Source organism: Ischnura elegans, chromosome X (assembly GCF_921293095.1).
Source record: "Ischnura elegans chromosome X, ioIscEleg1.1, whole genome shotgun sequence".
NCBI classification, from domain to species: domain Eukaryota; kingdom Metazoa; phylum Arthropoda; class Insecta; order Odonata; family Coenagrionidae; genus Ischnura; species Ischnura elegans.
The window spans coordinates 29,072,004-29,095,211 of record NC_060259.1 but is presented as its reverse complement, the minus strand read 5'-3'; the positions used below and the strand labels follow the sequence as shown (position 1 = coordinate 29,095,211).

General features: G+C 38.6%; 1 protein-coding gene across 1 annotated transcript in view; it reads right to left on the bottom strand.

Annotated features, from left to right (window-relative positions):
• LOC124170669 (ankyrin repeat domain-containing protein 16-like) overlaps window positions 1-23,208 on the bottom strand; it is a 39,928-nt gene that overhangs the window by 4,316 nt on the left and 12,404 nt on the right. The window contains exons 3-5 of the mRNA XM_046549549.1: window positions 15,794-15,915; window positions 12,321-12,584; window positions 547-930 (exon numbers count right to left, since the gene is read on the bottom strand). Coding sequence (XP_046405505.1) covers window positions 547-930; window positions 12,321-12,584; window positions 15,794-15,915 — 770 coding nt within the window. The remainder of the gene's footprint in view (window positions 1-546; window positions 931-12,320; window positions 12,585-15,793; window positions 15,916-23,208) is intronic.

Sequence of the window (23,208 nt, the reverse complement as noted above, 5' to 3'; positions counted from 1 at the left end):
GACTGCATAAAATTGCAACCTACTCTAGTAAACATATCTTCATTGTGCTCCGATGAGGCCATGATTATCGTTTCGTGCATTACTTCAACCCAACCATATGCACTGTTTAGTACTGCTCCAGAAAACTGTGGCAGCAGCTGACTTATAGAACAGATTCATTTTACACATAATTCATTTGAGAATACATAATTTCAAAGCTTTTCCCAGGGCATTAATATATTGAACCTATCTGGCCAACTTGTGTAAATGAGCAAATGGCAGACCAAAATGTTCCAATTTTAAACTTGAAACTGATCTGAGCTTATTGATTGCCAAACATGGACATAATGGCTACTTCACAGGATATTACAAATTGAAATAACTTCCAAAAATTGATCACTTGAAGAGTTACCTGGATTTCTAAGAACCTAAATTGCCACTTTTTTCTTCAGACAGGCTCCTTTGCAACAGTCCCCTGCCCTTGATGAGAAATAAAACCAATTGCAAGATCGAAAAACACTCCATGCCACCAAACTGAATGGCCTCACAGCCAGTTGACAAACATACCTGTCCGTCCCTGTTCATCCCTGGCAGTGGCATCTGCTCCAAGCTTGAGCAACCTCTGCACAGCCGAAACCTGTCCCTCCCTTGCTGCGCAGTGCAGCGGGCTCATGCCGCTGCCGGCACGACCATCCACTGGCAAGCCACACCGTGCCACCAAGAAGGTGAGCATAGGCAGGCGGCCTGCCTGGGCTGCCAGGTGCACGCCACCGCGGCCCGATGCATCCACTCGGCCCAAGGCCGCGCCTCGCAGGGCGAGCAGCTGCACCAGGGCCACGTCGCCACTGCGCACCGCTTCCAGCAGGGGGCTGAAGCCACACGAGTCAAGGGGGTCGGGGGGGCAGCCGGCAGCCAGGAGCAGCTCCACCACAGCGCCCCGTGCATGCAGCGCTGCCACGCAGACCAGAGCACCCGTCACTCATGCATGGCTCATGCTTTGAGCTTTACCTACACCAGGGGTGGCCAGACTTAACAATGCCCACATGCCACGGATATTTCCCCCATTCAATTTGCGCTCCCCAGTATGAGCCATGTCGGTCTCCAAAGAGTGACACTAAACACTAGTACATACAATATATATACACATTTCCACTCCACAAGAATAAACAAACCCATAGAAGAATGGAATTCATTGATTCCTCAAGTTTATAACTGACATTTTTAACCTCATTTCCCTCTATAACGTTGGGTGCCCATTAAGTTTAAGTATTTTGAAGAAAAAAAGTAAACTCATCAGAGCACAGGGAAGTTCACTCTCTTACAAGAGAAGAATGATCATAATGGTTACTGAGTTAGAAATAGTTTTAAGAAATAGTAAATTTTCTGAAGTGAAATTTCTTCACATAACCCTGAATTTTCTAAAGTTCTGCATATAAATAGGTCTTCATAGCTCCAAAAACGAAGAAAACTTTTAAATAGTGATTAATGAGTAAGAGCATAAATGAAAGACAGTAAAACCTAAATAGTCACCTACAGTCAGCGGCCACCTTTACTTGAGTGGCCACCTTTTACAGGAACCAAACAATAATGAAAATTTTCCCTCTAATCAGCAGGCACTACCTTTTTGTCCTCAGGTAGGCCGCTTCAGACAGGTTTTAATATGTACAAAAATTATATACCTCGTTAGATATTTAAAACCTAAATAAATTAATTAAAAACTATTCTACTGTGAATATAAACATTAAAAGTGCATACTTAAATATACTTGAGTAGAATAAATGTTCAACTCTGCTGCACATATGCTGATGCTGAACAAATGTTTAACTCATATACAACCACATACTTCATTTTCATAAATAGTCACTGGATTATTCATAAAGAAAATTTTCTAATAATAATAGAATTTAGCACATTTTCAATATAATTACTTACTAGGAAATATTCACTCCTTGCCCACTGATTATGATCAGTAAAATAGAACAACAGCTTTAGTGTAGACAATTATCATAGCTAACCTTCCATTGAGCCTTTTTTTGCCAGAATGCCCTTTCAATGGGACTGTCTTATGCACTAATAATAGTAAAAAATGTTATTTGTATTGTGGCTTTTTATGAAAAAATTAATGAAAAATATAATAAAAATTATTAAGGTAATGAAAAAACCGGAATAATATTTCATTAATCACCAGCTACAATTGCAACACTGGGGGTTGAGCTTCTACGGCCTCATAACTGTAAAAAGGAAAATACTCAGATGGCCGTATAGTTCTCCCACGGCTCGTCCACCTTGCAAGTCTAAACTGTCACTGCGTTGGTATGCGGGAAGGGGGAGAAATTCACCGCAGGGACCAAACCCCAGCCTCTCAACCGGAACTTATAAAGCAAAGCCCACTCAAATGAAGCAGAGTAAATACAAATGTGTTTTTGCTCAATGTAACACAGGAACAGGTTTCATAGAAAAGAGAACAAAATCCTCATGCACTTATCATTTACAAACAATTGAAAGAAAATATTCAATATGCCATGGCTCAGAACTAATAATAGCTTAGTTTTCAAATGCCAAATAAGAGATCCAATGGAAATAGAGTGGAAAGAGAATCACCAACACAACCTAATGGCAGGATGAATGATAAGAGTATACAAGTGTGTGACTTCATTTTTGTATAAATGGTTTAACTTTGCTACATTTTGGCATACACATGATTGAGATAGGTTGATGATCTTTTAATTAAAATTTGATTCCTAAATTAATTTTGATGGATCGTATGTTTTAACAACTTATGAAACCTATGAAACAATTAATTATTTGTATCTGTATGCAAGAATATGCCTTGAGCCAATGCAAAAAAAACTACCTTTATGGTTCATAGGTATCTACTCCTTTCAAAATTTTTCCTTATCAGTACGCACAAAAAGCAATCACAAAAATCACTGGATTCACCTCCATCATGGTCTAAGGACAAAAGCAAAATGCCACTCAAAACGTTAGTACAAACATGTGCATGGTCGCCTGCCAACTCTAGGAAACCCTACACAGACCTGATACCTCTCCCCAAACAGATGTTACTGTCAGACAGGAAGACTCTTCCTATCAACCAGTTGCATGCATGAGGTTCCAAGAGATGAAAACAAGGCCCCCGATTTTATTGTGAATTCGATTTCAATACACTGGAATAGGGAAATCAGCCTGAAATGAGGCCCCATCTAATTAATCACTGTCTAATTGTAATGGGTGGTATGGAAATAAAAAAGCAACACAGCTAATTTCATAGAAAAAGCTTCAAGGTATTTCAAATAATCAAACTTCAGCATAGGAACCACGAGACTTCTGAGGTTAAAATTTTAACAGTTGAATTGCTGGCCCTGGGGTTCAAAGTGACTGAGTTTTATTAAATTGCTGACATTAAGTATAATTTTTGCCTGACTTGATGCTAAATGCCTCACCTTACCATTCATTGTGAAACCTTAAGGAGAAACCACTTCCCAGGATCCATTGACAAATTGATCGACATTGACATTGGTTCATGCCCTGAGTGTCTACAAATGAATGAAAGAGCCAAAATTTGTTTAGGTAGGAGAAAGTTGTAAACAAGGGATTGGAAATCTCTCATCAAAAATAGAAGTTTGGCAAGGTCAAATCTGTGATCATGCTGATTTTCTCAGTGGGTTGTTTACCATTAAAATGGCACCAATGGCATAACTATGGGGAGATGGAACCCCTTCCAGAACCATAAAACAAAAAAAATATCCATCACACAGCAATCCTACTGGTTTGAAAACAGCAATAAAAGATTTTAATGTAATTTGGCCAAGACTTAACTTTTCAAATTAGTGGTTCATTCGCATAATCAACAGATTCTATCATGTCTCTTTAATTGCATGTACAGTTGAGGACCTCAAATCCGGCATCCAGAAACCCGGAAAACCAGAAATTCGGAACGTTTGAAAATTCCTCTGGGTAATGTTTCAACTTGCCACCTCGTGGCGCCACTCTCCAAGCCTTGCTCTGGGACAAGTAGGAAGTTAGCACACACTATGAACATACGCAAACAACCTAGGCAAGGACACTTAAGGATCTCAAATACCGAGCACAAGAGCCTGAACGCATTTATAAATTAATTAATTAACAAAATATATCATGAAGGCCAGAAATCCAGAAAAACCTGAAATCTAGAAACCCTTTGGTCCCAAGCTTTCCGGATTTGAGGTCCTCAACTGTATTATCACCCTGTGTGGTGTGCTAGTTAACCTGAACCATTCCCCAAAAGCCAAGTCCTTGCAACACCACTGAACTACACCAAAAAAATCATCTGCACTGCCATCTTGCACAAAAATTATTTATAGATCACCCAACGCCCTTGAAAATCACAGCACATCCATTTAAAAATCAAGCTGGTGTCTTTGGTCAAAATTTCAACCATCCATCCTTTAGGTTCCACGCAGAGTTAGGGACTTTTCTTAACTTTGACACTACCGAAACAGAAGCAAAGTTAGCCATAGAAGCAGTTGCAGGATACTTCGTAGCAGTAAACCTTTGGCCCAGCTTTATGCATGAAAAATTTCCACAAGGACCTATCATATATTGGTAACAGTTTTCTAAAAAGACTTGGTAACATAGGCAAAACTAATCAATTTGATACTGAACTGCAACCACAGTATCAAGATACCGGATGCAAGCAACACAAGGAAATAATTTTTGGCTTTTACTGCAAATGAGCCAACAAGAGAACTAGGACAAGAAAACCCTCCAATTACTACTGAGTACCTACGACACCTGGCACTTGACGATGTCTTCTTGCATGGCAGCACCCTTTTCCATCTCAGTTATAGCATAAAGAAGAAAGGAGGCTGAAAAAGAAGTGCAGGCCCACATATGAGTGGCACTTAAAAAGAACCGAATTTGGAAGCTTATCAAAGCTTGGTGAGCGGGCAGTTAATTACCAGAAAATGTAAAAACAAATTTTTCTGCATTTCCTCATTAGATTTTTTTCGGCCACAGGTTCATGGAAGAATAATGATAAAGGCTAGTCCCATTAAGGAGGCTATCCAATTACAATTGGAGAATGTAATTACTTTAAATTCTTCTGTAACACATAATTTCACATAATCCTTAAATTCAATTCTTGTAATCTGAGCCTTTACCCTTGGAAATTAATGTCTTTCATCTGTCCTGCCCTATTCTGGTATGATCCATCTATCACCTTTGTATCTCTTTGAAGTTTCTAAATCTCAAAAAGCAAATATTATCATTATCATTAGTCAACAATCCTGAGATTGATTTTTCACAGCTCTCCATTCCTCTCTCCTATCCGCTACCCTTTTATTCTCCTGACATATTTACTCTCTTTTACATAGCAAATATTAGTCCTTACTTTAGTGACAGGTTAAATCTCATATTGATACATTCAATTGATCAATGACTCTTGCACGCATGTGTCAATTGATATTTTCTCGCTACATATAATCTGAAGTAGTGTTTCAAAAGAAAGGAGAAGGAAGCACTTATTTACCCTAAATTCACTACATATGATTACCCTGATTCCATAAAAGAGATACAAAACTTGTCAAAAGACCTCGGCTACTTGTGATACTTCCCCATAAACCTCATTTCCCATCATCTACAGTCGAAAGAAACTAAAAGGCCTTACCACAAATCATATTAAACATCTTGACCTTGTCTCCAGAAAGAGTTGTGATACAATGAACATGAGTAAATCTGGCAGGATTTCTAAGAACAGTAGACTCTCTTTACTATGAAGTTCAAGGGACTGAAAAACAGGAGGTTCATAATAACGAAATTTGTATGAATGTTTCTTTTAGGAATCATCGCCAAAAAAACTTTGTCAAAATTTCTTGTCACTTCAATACTCGGTACTTGTAGGCGCATTGCAGTATAGCTTCAATCATGTGTATAATATACATGATTAAATTACGTGCAAATATATAAAAACAGGAAATTCGTTTGGTTTTATCAATAGGAGAAAGTGTCATGACATAATCGAGGGTTGATATCTTCCCGAATGCAGTAGGTCCTCAGTATACGAACAAGATGCATTCCAATACCTTCTTCGTAAGTTGATTAACCTTTATAAGGCAACAAAACGTGCAGTCACCCTGCAGAATGCAACACTGCATTACAACTGTGCGCACTACAACTAATCTAGCTGCACGTGCGACGCAGCTGGGACCAAAAAAATCACTATCTGCAAGAAGGAAGAATGAGTGAAACGCTGAACAGTCCCTGACTTCACAACAGATTAAACGATAATTTGTTCAGATTATTGCCGAAGTGTGAGTTCCTCTACGCAACACCGCATCACACTGGCCAACTCCAAAGGTGCCAAATTTGAAATTTTGGGCATGCTTGAATTTTGCAAATGTTCACATCTCCGAGAGTTCACAAATCGAATTTTTGTAAGAAGAGGACTTAATTTACGCCCAATTTACGACCGGTAATGAGTGAGTTGCCATGATTCCACAGGAATGAAGCTTATAATATGATGTTGCGTGCATACGGATTGTATCTCCTACTGAAGAAAGAACCATAATTGACGCTCTTGAGCACAGTGCATGAGGAGAACTTAAACGGGGGGTAATGATTATAACGAATCGTTGTGTATATTCTCCTAAATGCCGTTGCTTACCCGTGGAACTTTATAATAAAGCTCTTTTTGTAACCGCCAGGACCGGAGCTGAGGTTCGTAATTTCGTAATAACGTTTCTTTTACTATAGATTGGAATTGCCTTTTCGTTGGGACCAACGATTTGCTTCGTTATAATGAGAACTTCTCAATAACGTTGTTCGTATTACCAAGAGTCTACAGTATATGTTACTAGAGGATAAAAGAGCCTTGATAAACATTTAGGAAAACAAGTCCCTCTTTGCAGAATAGCTAAAAACACGGGAGGACATTCTGAACGACTTTATTTACCTTATCATCTTCCCCAACACTTTTTTTACCATGTATTCAAAAAGGATCCTAAGATAACCTGAAATTGGTTGGCTGGTCATGAGTCATTTCCTATTCTGTCTTTTTTACCAAGAGACTGGTGGAGAGCCTGCACTCAGCAGGAGTAACAAGAAACCTATGGCAGATTGAGGTCATACTCGACAACCATTGCCGAGTGTTTCATATCTGATGGGTAACCACAGATATTATACCTCATTTTTACAGCAGTGAACATCCCTTCTTTTTTTTATATTCTCAGACAATTTTTAAAATTCTAAGCACTGCATAAATCCAACTTTGGACAATTAATCATGTCAAATGATTCCACCTTCTTTTACTTCCTTCTTTTAAACAAAAATTACATGAATTAATAAATAAAAACCAAAACTAACTCTCCAGCACCTGGTTGCTATGAAGAGAAAACATCAATACTTTAACGTACCAATTTCACATCATTTCTAACCGGACACACCAGAATGCGGGTAGAATGTGATTAAAGAAATCCGTGATAATCTTTCAAAGAGAAGAGAGGCATAAAATATGAGTTACTTTAAGAATCATCTATTAATACAAATAATTTGATGCTGCAGATATCATTACTACAAAGTTACAAAGCTACAAAGCTTTTAAAATATACTTTTCCAGTACAACCAGTCTTTTGATCTGGCTAAGGCGATATCAGTTTTTAATCTGGTTACTCCAAGATATGCGATACATCTGCACATACATCTATAATTTTTAAATGTACATGCATTTAGTATAGAAACAAAGGTTCATTGAATTAGCAGTCACTGATCAAATTGGATGAAAATATTTTATTACAGTGGAACCTCGTTAAAGCAAGTACGGGCTATTGTGAGACACCCACCATTACGAGAGATAGCCGAAGCACTGTTAATTGACCCTATGATTAGCATGTAAAAAATTCGATTTTACGAGGCCCTTTTGGTGCTGGCACTTGCCCTGCAAGAGTTTCCATTGTCAGAAAACCTTCACCAAAAGTCCCTAATCCCTGTAATTACGAGCGATCTGTTAGAAATAATGTTAACATGGAGTTCTCAGTCTCAAATGCATGTGGCAAACAGTCATTTGATAAATAAGTAGGTCATTTTGGTGAAAATATTGTAGCAAAAACATTAGCGAATGCTCGATTTTCTTTTGTCAACGCGGGTCAGAAAGCAGTCAACAGCTTGCCCGCATGTCCACGAGTTGCTTAAAGGAGAGCATTAAAATGTAGATACCACGGCTATAATACCCAAAACATGGCTAAGCAAGAAAATGAAATTAATAGAGCAATATGAGAGTGGAGTGATTAAATTTAAAAAAAGAGAAAATTAGGTCTGCCATGGTGTGGGAGGGCAAACCATCATATGGAAAGCACCCAAGGAAAGCAGCATATGAAGAGTAAGTAGGAGCTTTGTTCAGGTGGTTTTGTCCACTTCAATCTGCGGGAACTACTGAGAAAGGGGCTATGCTTAACCCTTTCACACCAGACCTTCGTTGAGGGAAATTCTTCCTCGTTACGAGTCTCTTGAAAATTATCTTTACTACCTTGTACGAAGCTTTTTCGCGTCAACAGAAGACAGTGGTTCTCTCCCTAACCATATTTGGATCCAACTCAGTGGGGTGCCTATCTCTCTCCTCAGCCTGTGCCCCAGAGCCTCGAAGGATTAAAAGCCCCTTCACGGCGTGAGTCCATGGTCTACCGACTGAAATATTAATGTTTAATACATACAAATATTTGTTGTTTTGCATCAATTTTTTTACATCCAAAATGAATTTTGTGTTTTTTCTTGAGCGTACAGAAATTTTAAATGATATTCTAACGTTCATTTTGACAGATTTAGTACATTTCTAATCCAAATTGACTGATGTGTGGTTTAAATTTTCTCAGCAAAATTAAGAAGCAATAGGTTTTCCGAAATCCAAATATGAAGAAATCGGGCTTGCAATATGGTAGAATACGGGAACTCAAAATGAAATGACATATGAAAAACTCGGAATAATTTTTAAACGATCATTGAATTGAATCACAAAATTTTCCAAAGGCCTACGTCAATGACATCTTCGATTGTTCTTCCTTAACTCCATTTATATTAACATTAGAATTTAGTTCGAAATTTTCATGTGGTCAGCAAAAAAAGATGAATTCATTTCTAGCATTGGATTACATAAGTAAGCAACAAATATTTTTTTGGAAAAAACATTGCAAATAACAGCAGTTGACCACGTGGAGAAGATAGGAAAAGGTCGACCTGAGCAGCCGAAGAAGAGACTGGGCTCACGCTAAGCCGGATCTCGAGGTGTGACCGCATCCATGGGTCTATTGTGTCCGTCACGGTCACTTTTTTCCGAACTGTACCGCACAGGTGCGGCATTCGTTGTTTAGGGAAGAAAATCCTCGCCACAAAGGTGCAGCATTCGGCGTGAAAGGGTTAAGGCTAGAGCAGAGTATTTCAGTTATAGATTAAGAATTGAGAACTTGAAGCCTTCGGTGAGTTGGTTATACTATTTTAAAGCACGAAAGCATTATCTCCCTTCATGATTGATGGTCTGAGTAAAGAAAATAGGGCAGGGTATATAAATATCGCATATGAAAGTATGAGCGATGCAGTGGTCTACTCAAATTACTTTGAATGTGCTGCCGGGTCGGAAGATGAAAAAGTATTCGGCACCCACATCGTCAACTACTACAGTGGAACATAAGCTGAGGTTTCAGGCGAGATGGAGTGGAAACGGAACATAACAAAGAAACAGGAGCAATTTCCACAATTTTATATCTATTGTACGACCGGTTTCGCTTATAGCATCATCAGGTAAATATAACAAGGTGTGCAAAGGCTTATCCCTTTCACTGCAGTGAACGAACCTGGTACGTTGGCACGGCAGGCTGCTGTGAATGTACCATATCTTCCTGCCTGCCATGCGCTTAGCACTTTCGCTGCATGTGACGGTTAGGTTTCCGTAGAGTGCACCGCAGCGAAAGGGTTAAATTGGAAGGCAGGATGGGGAGGTAAGACGGGAAGACAGAGAGAGGAGAAGTAAGGAAGGGAAGGGTGTACAGTCATAGGTGCTAGGGGGTGGGAAAAACCGAAGAAGGAGTTGGTGAGGAGGCATGACGAATATACAAATACGTGAATGTTCAAAACAACTAAGTGGCCTAAATATGAAATCTAAATATAAAATTGTGGAAATTGCTCCTCCTTCTTTGTCACTACAGTGGTTGACTGCTATGTATACAGCCAGCTGAAACTCCCAGGCCAAGGCATAAGAACAGCTTTTCAATTTTAAAAATGACATCATTACTGAGTTCCATGATGGCACTTTCTGTTGGCAGATTTCTGAACTTACTGAACTTGACAGCTCTGTAACCAAAACTACTCGACTCAACATTCATAAGCTACTCAAAACGCTCGAGTCGAGTACCAACTACTCCACTCAACTCAAATTTTTGAATATTCGTATATCCCTTTAAGTATCTAATATGACGTCAAAAATATTTCTAATGACGTCACCTATCGTCAGCAAAATTCAGGGCTGGCTACAGGTTGTGAGTGGGAAAATGGAGGGAGCAGGGAAGTTAAGAAGTGTCTGAATTTTCACCAGTGTCATGAACACTTCGGTTACCAGTCTTCAGGCTTTGGTACACTCTTAAGGCCATTTTACACGGGGCATGGAATTGCGCAGGTTAGAGCTACATTAATTTCTAAAATAGTGAACATGAACGAAATTAGAACAGGGGCTATTTTGCTGTCTAGCATCCACGCATTCTTGCATGTGTTCTAGCAATTCACTGCTTTACACGACACAATTTTGATTGCGTCTTTGCACGTACGTCAGATTGTGCAATTCTGTGTACCATGTAAAACGGCCTTTAAGGTCAATGTGTTGTCATGGCACACGGACCAATAATTGCACTACGCATATACATGCGCAGATAAATGCGTGGACAGTGTCTGCACGTGACTGACCTTGAAATATGATCGATGTATCGATTTTTCTTTCGATCTGTCAATCATAGTTTGACATTCAAGTTTGAGTGATTTTGAAGGTTTTATGATGAAATTCACAGCTTTTCCCAGGTTGTTTCATGGTAGACGAATTTCATGGCTAACTCACACTTTTAAGGTTTTCATGGTTGAGAGGGAGCCCTGTCTGACAGATAATTAAGGACTACAATCTGTCTACAGCTAATTTTTTTGGTAGATATAATAAAAAAAGACTCAGCATAATATGTCTTCTCATAATATGTCTGTAAAAAAAAGTATTCAGCATAATATGTCCAAACATTGATTTTTCACTATTTGTGACTTATATCCTTGGGATTATAGCATTAATAACCCACTCAAGATTGATAGAACTAGTCCAAGCAAGAGTATGGTAAGGGCGATAATCCTCCAGGGCTAGTGGGAGCATGGACGTCCCCCTCTCCAAGACAGGGTGGCACTTGAGGAGTAAGTGCTCCAACTAAGGAATTTCTCCATTAAGGCGACCACTCCATAGCTAGAATAAGCGATTTAATACAGATCCATTTACTTCTGGATGGATATTAATGTGTAAATAATACTAATACACTACTTTCCACGCCGTAATAACCTGAAAAAGATGTGTTTCTGTAGGCAATGGCCATAACGAGTTAATGTGATAATGAATGATTTTCTGGGGATCTTCAGCACTTATTGTAACTGACTCCTACTCACACTACACTAATTTTTCCTTTAAACTTAATTTTAAAAACCATTAATTGAATAATAATAAGTTAGACTTACAAGAAAAGTGGGAACCCTAAAAATAAATTTGATCATGTATGTTTATTAAATAATCTTTCCAAATACTAATAGTTTGGTTTCTAATTCATTCATCAGTGATATTGAATAGAAAAAACAAGGGTATGACATAATATCCTCAGGAATGATTTGCACTCACATAGTTAATATAAGAATAAAAAACCATAAGTAAACATAAAAAATTTCAGACAAATGACAGCTAAAAATTATTAGGCTCTTCAAGACTTTTTGCACCATTTTCACACATGCTTAACTTGGTCATTACTTCCAGAAAAGAATCATGTGACACTGAGTTAGCTTTTTACAGTTCCTAGTTTTTGCTCACCATTACATTCAATTAAATGGAACAAGTCTGAAGACAGTAAATCCAAATACCAATCTGAGTTGGTAGGAAAAATATTTGTACACAAAACTAGTTTCAGAGATATTTTTCCAACCAATTTTATTTGGCATTTTGATTTCCTGTCATCGGAGTCTTTTCACTTTAGCCAATTAGAAGCTCAACTTAATTATTACTTAGACGGAAATGGTTAGATAGGTGAACTCACTGAATTAGAATTATATGCGAGGCTATGGATGAAAGTAGGAGACAAATGGCACCTCACCAGCTGTGTGAAGGGGTGTGCGGCCATTTCGGCTGGTGGCAGTGGCTAACGACGGTGCAGCTGCAAGAAGACACCGGGCGACGGCAGGATCTCCCTCCCTTGCTGCCACATGTAGGGGTGTCCAGCCATCTTTGTTGCGCAGCCGAGGGTCAGCACCAGCGGCTAGGAGTGAGCGAACAGTGGCAAGGGTGGAAGGGCCACTCCTCGTGCAGGCAAGCATCAAGGGAGTCCAATCAGCTCGCTTCAGAGGATCCACATCAACACCTGGGCATGGAAAAGGATTGCTTATCATCACTAGTAACATCAGAGCTAACAAAATCACAATGAACGAATATTTCTTGAACTCTCTTTAAATTAAATATGTCTTGCTGCTGCTGAAGATAGGTCATTCATCAACATCACAAGATATAGATCCTATGATTGGTTTGATGTAGGTCTACATTCCACTCTCCTGCCAGCTAGCCTTCTTCATAGGGATGTATTTCTTCTCTTTTACATCCTTAATAACCAATCCCACATAACTTGAGCCATCCTTTACCCTTCGTTCCATCCACCTGTCTTCAGAAAATCATTTTCATCAGGCAATCATTCTTCCTGATGTGGCCACTAAGCTATTTAAAGTTTAAAAACCATAAGTCTTCTTCTTAGGGTTATAGAAGACTTCTCTTTTTGCCGACTCTCCCTAACACTACCTCATTACTAACTCGGTCAATCCATTTCACCTTCATCATTCTTCAGTAGCACCATTTGCCAACATTTTTAAAAATAAACAGTTGTCTTGCCCAAGTTTCCAATTTTCATTTTTGCCTCATCATGGCTTAAAAATTTTTATCAACCAACACTTGGAAAAGTTATCCGCCATCTTCCACCAACCATAAACCTTTACAGTAAATTCCCAAGTACTCACACACAGATTACTTGAGTTGCAGATCATCTTGTGATGTTTTCTGCAATCTTTGTAAAAAATTAAAAAGGACGCAAAACACTAGGATCATCTTATTTTAATGCAAGGATACACAAGGCTTATTATTTCCATTATGATTTGCCTTTGCATGATGTAATTACAATAGACTCTCGTTATTACGAAGTTCACGAGACCGAAAAACCGGAGGTTCGTAATAACAAAGTTCGTATGAACATTTCTTTTAGGAATTGTTGAAAAAAAGTATTTCATATAGGTGATTAAAGTAAAAGCAAATATATAAAAACAAGAAAATTCGTTTCAGATTCTCAATCGAAGAATGCAGCATAATGCAATCGAGAGTTCATATCTTCCCAAATACAGTAAGTCCTTGATATACGAACTAGATGCATTCCGAGACCTTGTTCGTAAGTTGATAAACCTGCAGTCTGGCTGCCGAGAGTTGTCCAATGACAGGCAGAAGGGTCCACTTAGGGGTAGGGGGCAAGGTTGCTAGGTAAGAAAGAGAATCGCCCACGCCACTTGTAAACAAAAGGGTTCCACGAAGAAATGAGCCAGAGGGAATGGCAAGCATGAAGGGCCCAAAGGAAGAATCCCATGTTTTGGTGATATGAAGAAAGGGCTCGTTTTGGTGGTTCAGGCTTATTTTGGTGCTCCATATGCATGTGACAATGTTGTATGACTAGGAGAGGGGGTGTGGTGCATTTGGGGAACAGCGATTGGCTGTAAACCATGCTGGTGCAGGGTTTTCCACCCCTTCTTTTGTGCTGTCATCAGACAACTCTCACCGGCCAGATTGTATGTAAGGCATCGAGGAGTACAGTTATCCTGCAGAATGCAACACTGCATCACAATTGTGAGCTAACCCACGTCTTCGACGAACTTATCAAGCTGGGCGTGTGACGCAGCCAGAGCCGAAAAAAATCGCTCTCCGTTGTAAGGAAGAAAGGGCAAAATGCTGAGCAGTTCCTAACTTCACACCGGATTCCATGATACTTCATTCAGATTATGCCCAAAGTGCGAGTTCCTCTATGCCACACCGCGTCGCATAGACCAAATCGAAAGGTGCCAAATTTGATATTTGTAATTTTTTCATGCTCCTCTCTCTGAAAATCTGTAAATGGATTGTGCATTGATAGAGGAGAACTAATTGTACATCCAATTTACTAGCGGTTATTAGTGGGTAACGATGATTCCACAGGAATGAAGCTTATTATATGATGTTGCGTGCATACTGAAGAAAGAATCATAATTGACGCTCTTGGGCACAGTACACGAGGATAACTTAGGCACTGGGCAATTATTAAAACTTAGCATAGTGTACATCCAACTAAATGCTGTTGCTTATTCGTGGAACTTCATAATAAACATTTTGTAACTGCCAGGACCAGGACTGAAGTTCGTAATTTTGTAATAATGCTTCTTTTACTATAGATTGGATAGGCCTTTTCGTTGGGACCAACAATTTCCTTTGTAACAACGAGAACTTTGTAATAACCTTGTTCATATTAACGAGAGTTTACTGTATTTCCTTTATTTGCTGACAAGGAATATCTCAAGTTTACTAGGAAGTCTGCTCTAATATTTCAGAAGAAGAAGAACAAAAACTCTTGATTAATTTCAGATTCCTTCAATGGATAACCCATTGTAAATGAAGAAAATGGTATCTACCATCTTTAAATTTATTATTTGTACTGCAAAGGCCCACTTATTTGTGGTCTTGCAAGCAAATGAATAAAGCCAAGTGAACCAGAGATTTTCACTGCACTCAGGCATGAATGGTTCCAAGATGTTAATTGTGCCCTTGTTTTGAGATTCAGAGCTCCAAGATTGTGCGTATAAACAGTTGTTATGTAAGTCCATTACCTATTGTTTTAACGCTAAGTTTAAATCTTAAGTTCCTGTTTGGGTGAACCCAAAGAGTTATGGTTATCATTCTTGCACAGTTAAGAAATGTTGCCTCTAGCCTGGAGTGTGCCTTTTGTCTGGATTTTACAGAGTCACATTGGTTTCCTTCATCAGTAAATTTAAATTGGTGAAAAGAAGATGGAAGCGCACTCATAAGATCATGAGATATGTCTTATGAGAATTCACTTTTATAAAATTCTATTTCAAAAAATTGCAACGCATTTGTAAACCAATGCATCTATTATTTAAAGACTTGGGATGTTTTTCTTCATTGTAATCGAATAAAGACAACTTGCCACATTTGGGTTAAATTGATTACCCAAAGGGCAATCACCTGCTTGACTTAGGATATAACCAACAAATATTTTATCACAAGGAAACAAAACCTTAAATTACCGTGGAACTCAAATTCTCAACATTTAAATAATATAAATTTGCACATATATTCACTAGCACATTACGTAAGACAGACAAAAATTATTGAACTTCATTACAAAGTGTCATTCAGTGTGGATTCTCAACTATTCTACCAACTGGAAATATTACTGACCATACAATCTCTGTTTCTTTCATGCCACAAAAAGTTATACAATCGAAAGCATGAAAAAACGATCACCTTAAATAAAATCTAAGTAAAACCTACCTCTACTTAAAAGATAAAGGACAACATCAGGTCTTCCAGCTTGAGCAGCTTCATGGAGAGGTCTTTTACCATCCAAGTTGCTTACTTCTGGATTCACACCTGGGCACTCTTCACACAAAAACCTTGAAGACAACATAAAATGAATATTATTACAAAAATTTGTCAGATATATTTTAACAAGGAAAGCAAATTTCTCCACTATCTTGAGGTGGCAAAAATTTTGATGACGAAAATATAAAGTAAAAATAATAACCATAGTATTACTAGAGCTGTAAATACATAGATTCAGAATTTACATACACAATGAAAGACACTGACTATAGTAAGTCTTTCAATCTCTTAATTTTATTCTAATCCTCAATCATATAAATGCCCACATCCTTACAAAATACTAGCGAAAAGTACCCAATGACATTCAATGGGTGGGGAAGACTAAAATATGCCCTTACTATCATTTAACCTTTCCACTACTAAAGACGTAAATATATGTGTGGACGTTTCCTGACCCGGGAGACAAAAGCCATATATTTCCGTCTGAGATTTTCCTGACCAAGAGAACGAAAGCCGTATACATATATATTTTCTAGCTCTGCCCCTTCTATGACGGTCGCGGGTTTACAACGTATTTTTTTCGGGACCCAACACTGCGGGGTTAACGCTTTACCCTCTGAATCCGGGAGCAGGTACCCTGACCCCTCGTCTTTTATTACCCCTCTTAGCAGTAAGGGTCATGCAATTGTTTATCCAGTCAGTTTTTGAAATAAATATTTGTTCTTTTCTCAAGAAATACCAACTAAGAATTGAATTATTTGTCTTTTGAGCTGCGTTTACAATTTTTAAACAAACTTCTACGATAAATATAACCTTATATCTCGAGTTGTGTATAAACATCAACATGGAAATTGTCGCTGCATTAAATGCGTTAATACTGACCTTAGAACTTCGTTTAAAATTTGACAATGCTCAGAAAAAAATGAGGAATTCAATTCAAAATCTGCAATTTACGTGCAAGCAACAATTATCCATGCGGTAAATACATATAAGCAATACATAAGTTGACCGCGAACCAATGCCGCAGGTATATTCAAAAACCAGGAAAGGAGGGAGCACAACTACTCTCGGAGTCCGAGATAATGCAGTCCCAGCGAGGAGGGGACGAAAAAAGTTCCGCGAGACCCTTGTCAACGAATGTCCTCCAAAAATGCTCCGTGCCACGAGAAAGAAGAGTCTCTTGGGGCTCAGTACAGCAGTCATGCTAAGACGAAAACTCTGCCACCTCGAAAGGGTTAAGGAATGCTGTACAGCTTATTCTATGGTAAGGAAAACACAAAATTAACGCCCCACCTATATACTCCTAAATTACGTATCTACAGTTTCTGTTAATGTTTTGAATGCATGCTCATGCCTGGTTGCTACAGTTTATAGTTGAAATGGAAGACAAGTGAATAAATTTCATTACAGAAACACCATAACTTATTAAAACAAAGTGTATAGAAAAAGGGAATGAAAGAATTAACAACAGCATTCCTTTCCCCACCCAGTCATACAAATTTTTTGTCATTATTAGTGGAACTAATTTTAAAGAGCAAAATAATTAAGGTCTGCAAATAATTTCATTTTATTCTTATTGGAGTCAAAAATTTAACATTTATGGGGTGACAACTACCCCAAAAATTACTTCCCATAAAAATCTTAGCACACCTATAAACGACACGGAAAATAGCCAGGCTGTATCCTCAGTAATTTGGACTGTGTTCTGATGATTGAGTATATCAGTCAGTCAGTCAGGACATGTTGCTTCACATTAGAGTTTATGAACCTCAAAATAACCACGAAAATGAAGCACAGCAGAATGCCTGCTAATGAAATCATTCCACTCTATACCTTGGAATGGATTTGCCAAGATTTACACCTCAATGCCAGAGAGGAGAGACATACTATTCACTCACACCACTCTAAAGCTGAAACCATGAGGCAAGTCTTCCAATGTGGAGTTGAGTTCATCGAGGGAACTTAAGGCAAAGACATTCTACAACATGCTTAACAATGCACAGCTTGTTATTAAATTTTACAAATTGTTAATTTCACATATTTTACTTCACACAACCAGTTTCCTTGAGATGCGACATCATGCAGATGATGATAAACTGTGATGAAACCATTAGTGTGGAATTAAACATGTGAAATTTACAATGTTATTACATTTAATATAAAGCAATTCCACCAAGTAATGCCTGAAAAAATTGATTATATTATGAATGGGTTTGAAAGCCCAAAAGGTATTTAGAGGAAACATATGCTTCGAAGCCCTATTTGTGACATAAATTTGATACAAAATAATGAGGTAATGATGGCTGAATGACACACTATGTATTTTAACTTTTTAAAGTTATATATGTGATACATTCCATTGAAACATGTACTAATATGCCAAACCTTACTTGCTCATATGTCAAACCCAGATGCAATAGAAGTGAAGAGGACCCTAGTAGATAGAAACGTAGAAGCTAGGACATGTACGCTTGCATTTTGAATGAGTATTTGATGAAATGAACTCTGCAAAGCTAATGCACATTCTTAAAGGTGTATATCGCAAGGATAGGAGACTCATTTGAAATCTGAATACAGCTCGGCTTGCAAAATATACCTTGGAGAATCATGGTGGGTAAGCATTGGCTGAGGAGTGAGGCTGGGCTCTACACTCTTTCCTCAACTGTTCAACATGAACGCAAAGGAGGTAAGGGAGGCTTGGGGAGAGTTTAACCCTTTCACCTTTAATCAGAATTTAACCCAGTCCTGCTGGGACTTACATACAAAACATTTACTGAGCTACGAGTAGCATAAGAATATTTTAAACCTCTCTGTACTGAGCTCCTTTTTGGAGAGCAGTTACTCTGGTAATCCCGTCCCTCTGATTTGGGACCTTACTCGCCTGGCCATTACCCCCATCACTGGACTAGACCCTCAAACCCTACCTTAGAATGAGTCCATGGTCAACTTAAGCATCCCAAACCCCCCTCCACTGGCATTTCTCCCCATTTCTCCTCTCCGGTGACGGAGCTTGAGTCGTAAAACAACATGGCCCCCAAACGTAGTCACAGAGAAGGCTGAAGGCCCTTTAACCACCCCTCTTCCTTCCTCCCACTGCACCTCTCTTTATCCTGCTCTAACTTCCTCAACCAGGCAGCACCCATCCCACTCTTATTTACCCCACCCACTTGGACTCCGACTGTGGAGAAGTGCATGGTTCATCTCTAGCGGAAACGGGGGTGTTTCTAACTGGACAGAGGCTAGAGAAGAGTTTTTCATTATTGGAGAAATGAAGAGGAAACCTTTGTTATCCACATTCATTATATTGGCTACGACACATGTTTTGTCATTTCTCGACATATTTTTAGTCTGTCCTTGCTCCCGTGAGACTTGGCAGATTAGCAAGCTCTCCAACTCTGCTCACGCAAAGATACGGCTGGGCTACCTGCCTTGCCAATTTCGTAATTGACCCTACTCATTTTAGCCAAGTTAGGAAGCACGACTTGTGTATAAGGGAAAACTAAACCAAACGCCAACTGTTTTAAATCAATTATTTTATGTTCATGGGATTAAAAAATTAGCAATATTTTAAAATATTGAGCCAAAACCTGACGTATATCTGAAATTATGAGCTTCTTTTTTGTTTTTTTTTTGTTAACCCAAAATAAACATGATCAAGAAACTTAAATGATGCCAGAAATACATTGTTTTGGGTTGATTATTTTCTAAATACCGTGCGGTTTTAAAATTTTGCTATGTTGGTGCACTTTTGTGAACTCTAAGAATATTATACCTCAATATCTTGCCCTTCTTTAGTTTTCAGGTTTCATTCTTCACCATATTAAAAATGATGCCATGTAACACTGATATACAAAAAAGATTTTTTAGTTTCAGCACTAGAAATAGGTGCACCATAAACGGAAATAAATAAAAACGCGGAAGGGAGAAAGAAAAAACTAAATAATGATCGAATTAAATTCTTCTCAGGTGTCTGTCCAGGTAAGGCACTTTATCTATCTCTCTGCCAACGATTCAATCAAAGACTTTTGCATCGTCATCAATGCCATTGATAACGTTGTATGCACCACTCACTTTAGAGGTCTTTTCAGGGTAAGGGTTCAAACATTAAACTCTATGTTTTGAGTAGACTGAGGGCCGTATTCTTAGTCGACCCTACATATCCGTCCCTACATAACAAAAGGCCCCTATATGCGTTTCTCAGTCGACCCTACATAAGTGGTGGGGGGTGATTCCGTCGCCAAGTTCTCTGAGATGACGTAGATGATGGCGCAGCGCCAATTTTCCACTCCGGTGGCGTGTTGGGAACTAACTATGAAACTAAGAAAATACGTCCGATAATTTTCGGGCGTATTGTTAGGGCAACGGTTCAAGGTAAATAAACAATTGGTGTTGTCCGCCAGGTCGTGTCGGTACCTTAATTATCGCTACAAATACACTCATATCGAGCCAAAAGTAGAACCTTATTGTCTTCAAATTACTTCAAAAGCGGTCTGTACAAGATAGCAATAAGTACGGAGCAAAGATGATCATTGACGTGGGAACTTACGTTGCATCATCAAGGTTCGTCATTCGCTTTTACCTTCCGTAGTTAAGTTTATTATGTGACAATTAGTGGTATGAAAATACGTTTATTCGTAAACGTATTTTAATGCAGTATTGGTTTCCCAAAAGTATACCAAGTGCCAAACGTGAAAAATATTATATATTCGTAGAAACAAGGAGCTTGTATACCGCTATATGGTTCTTATTAGTTCAGTCAATTTTATAATTTATTTAACGTGGTGGCTATAAAGTGGTAGTATCATTACTTTTCCTCCGTGTTACTATACATTTTAAAATGGTTTGTGCAAGCTCGTCTCCCTTAATATGCATTACAACGTAGATTCTTTAATCGAAGTGATCAGCAGACGGTATTTGGCCGCCATGTTTTTGTAGGGTGTAGGGTTGGTTCGGTCACCCTACATCAAGTAGGGCCCGTTTAGTTCCAAAAACGGCCATATGTAGGGCTTGATGTGGCGTATGTAGGGCGAGATCGGTTTATGTAGGGGCTGATGACGTATCCAGGGTCGGTTGGCCCAACAGGGTCGTCTAAGAATACGGGCCTGATACACCATTAGAGAGGATTGTCAGCTCTAGAAGTCTATGTACAAGAAAATATAGTTGGAAGAATGCTCGAAAACTTAAACTTATGAAAGGATTATTTCAGCTGAATAAAGCAGATATGAGGCCAGTGCTTTGAAGGCACAGGCAAACAGATGAAAAAATAATTATTATAATTCAACACAGATTGTTTGCAAAATGATGAAAAAAATTGAATGAGATTTTTTCACCATTCAAAATTTCAACTAATATTTCCATAATGAAAAATATGGCAAAAAAGTCAAACGGGATATTTTCATTACATGTCAATAATTGAATAAAAATTGCTCTAAAAATAATTTATGGTCACTGTAAGAGGCCGGATGCTACCTTGTCTTGTTCCAAAGCAACTACCTAAGCATCCCACGCTCTCTCCGTTTTTCCTCTACTGGCACTTTACCTACACATTCCTTCGGTTTCCGGTCGCTCCTTTCCTACCCATAGCCACAGAAACATTAGCGGTCTACGAGCCTCACGCCACGGCAATGACAGTGAATGGGAGAGGTGAGTGCCAATCACGTGGGGATGCCAAAAGTGGACTTGGGAGAGCAAGCGGCTTTGCTACGGGCTGTTGACCGCAAGATGTAGAGTGTGTAAAATTTGTTAATCGATATCATAAAAGCATGGTCTTAACAGTGCCAAATGTTTCAACCGTGTTCCAATGGGCATACCCAGCAAGGGGCAGGGGGTAGCTTCCCCCGCCCCAGAAGCAAAAATCACAAAAGTCATTAAGCAAAAACAGTACTGAATTGAAATGAAAGTATTCAACAAATTTTCTTTAAATGGAAAATGAGATGTATTAGTATAAGACATGTAACTAAAATAAAACTATTTTATCAAATGTCACAACTTGGCTTGCCCCCCCCCCCAGTTATGATCCTGGGTATGCCCTCGCCTATTCCCTGTACTTCCTTTGATGGACCAGTCGAGGTCGAAATTCTTACTCAACAGCATATACCAAAAATCATGATTCTAAAAACATCTCCTACACAATTTTGGTTTTAAGCTTTTCGCAGTGATTAGATGCACTACTACATTCCATTTTCTGGAGTATGTACTGCTGTGTGCTGAATATTAAACTCAATGTTTCGTTCCTCCTGTTGGGAACATCATCAGGAGACTGAAGATGTAAATATGTTTATCTCGTACCGTTCGAAAACTGGTCAATTGTCACCATGGGTTTAAAAATATAAAAAAATATAAATTAAAAAACCCCATTTCTTTAAAATATCAACCACAAAAATGGGAGATGAGTATAGGAAAATTGTTATTCAATTTTTTGTGAAAGGTATCTTTTCCACACATGGCTCAAATTATTCCCATCATCCCTATTAAAATCTAAAGCCTGTTCAGAAATTTCAATTGCCTCTCTAATTAGCCGTAGGTTATAAGCAGATGTTCTTGCAATGGCTTTGGCCTTATCCAGGAGGATCTTAGGCCCTGGCCCTGACAAAAAATGATCAGCAATAGCTGAAGTCTCCAATTGTCTAGCCTTCTGCGTCTTTTTATGCTCTTTCAGCCTGGTCTCTATCTTCCGTTTGGTCTGTCCAATATAATTACTTGAACTGACCACATGAACTTGGAATCTTGTATATCCCTTCCATCTGTAACGCAGGAACAGCATCTATGATGGATGGATGAAGTTCTTTGATTTTCATCAACGTGCCAAACCTGGTTTCAACGTTTGCTTTTCCCAAGATGCAACGGCTGACAATGTTCCCAGCAGGAGGAACAAAACGTTGAGTTTAATATTCAGCACGCAGCAGTACACCCGGAATTAGAATGTAGTAGTGCATCTCCTACACAACTTCAAACTTGTTTACCTTGAGTATCTTGGGCTACACAACAAATGCAGCTTAAAATAAGCAAAATTTTCATGTCCAATCCATGAAAATTGTCATGTCTGTTCTTAAATAATAAGTCTCACACTTTAAGTCATTTTCTGTGCCGCAATAGCAAAAGCTAAACGAATCTAGGTTGGGACAAGATCTCAATTTCCTCCCATCCTGACTTTTCCTGACTTTTTCCTGACCAAAATCTTGATATATCCTGACTTTTTCTAGCGTTCGCCATAAGTTTTAACGCATGAAGAAAGATGTCATAAGAGGTCATATACAAGGAAATAGCTCAAAATATGCAACACTTCAGTATTTTTTAATTGTAATATCAGAAAAACTTACAAGAAATGTTACTACTGTACAGTACTACACGTTAGGTACTTTGGT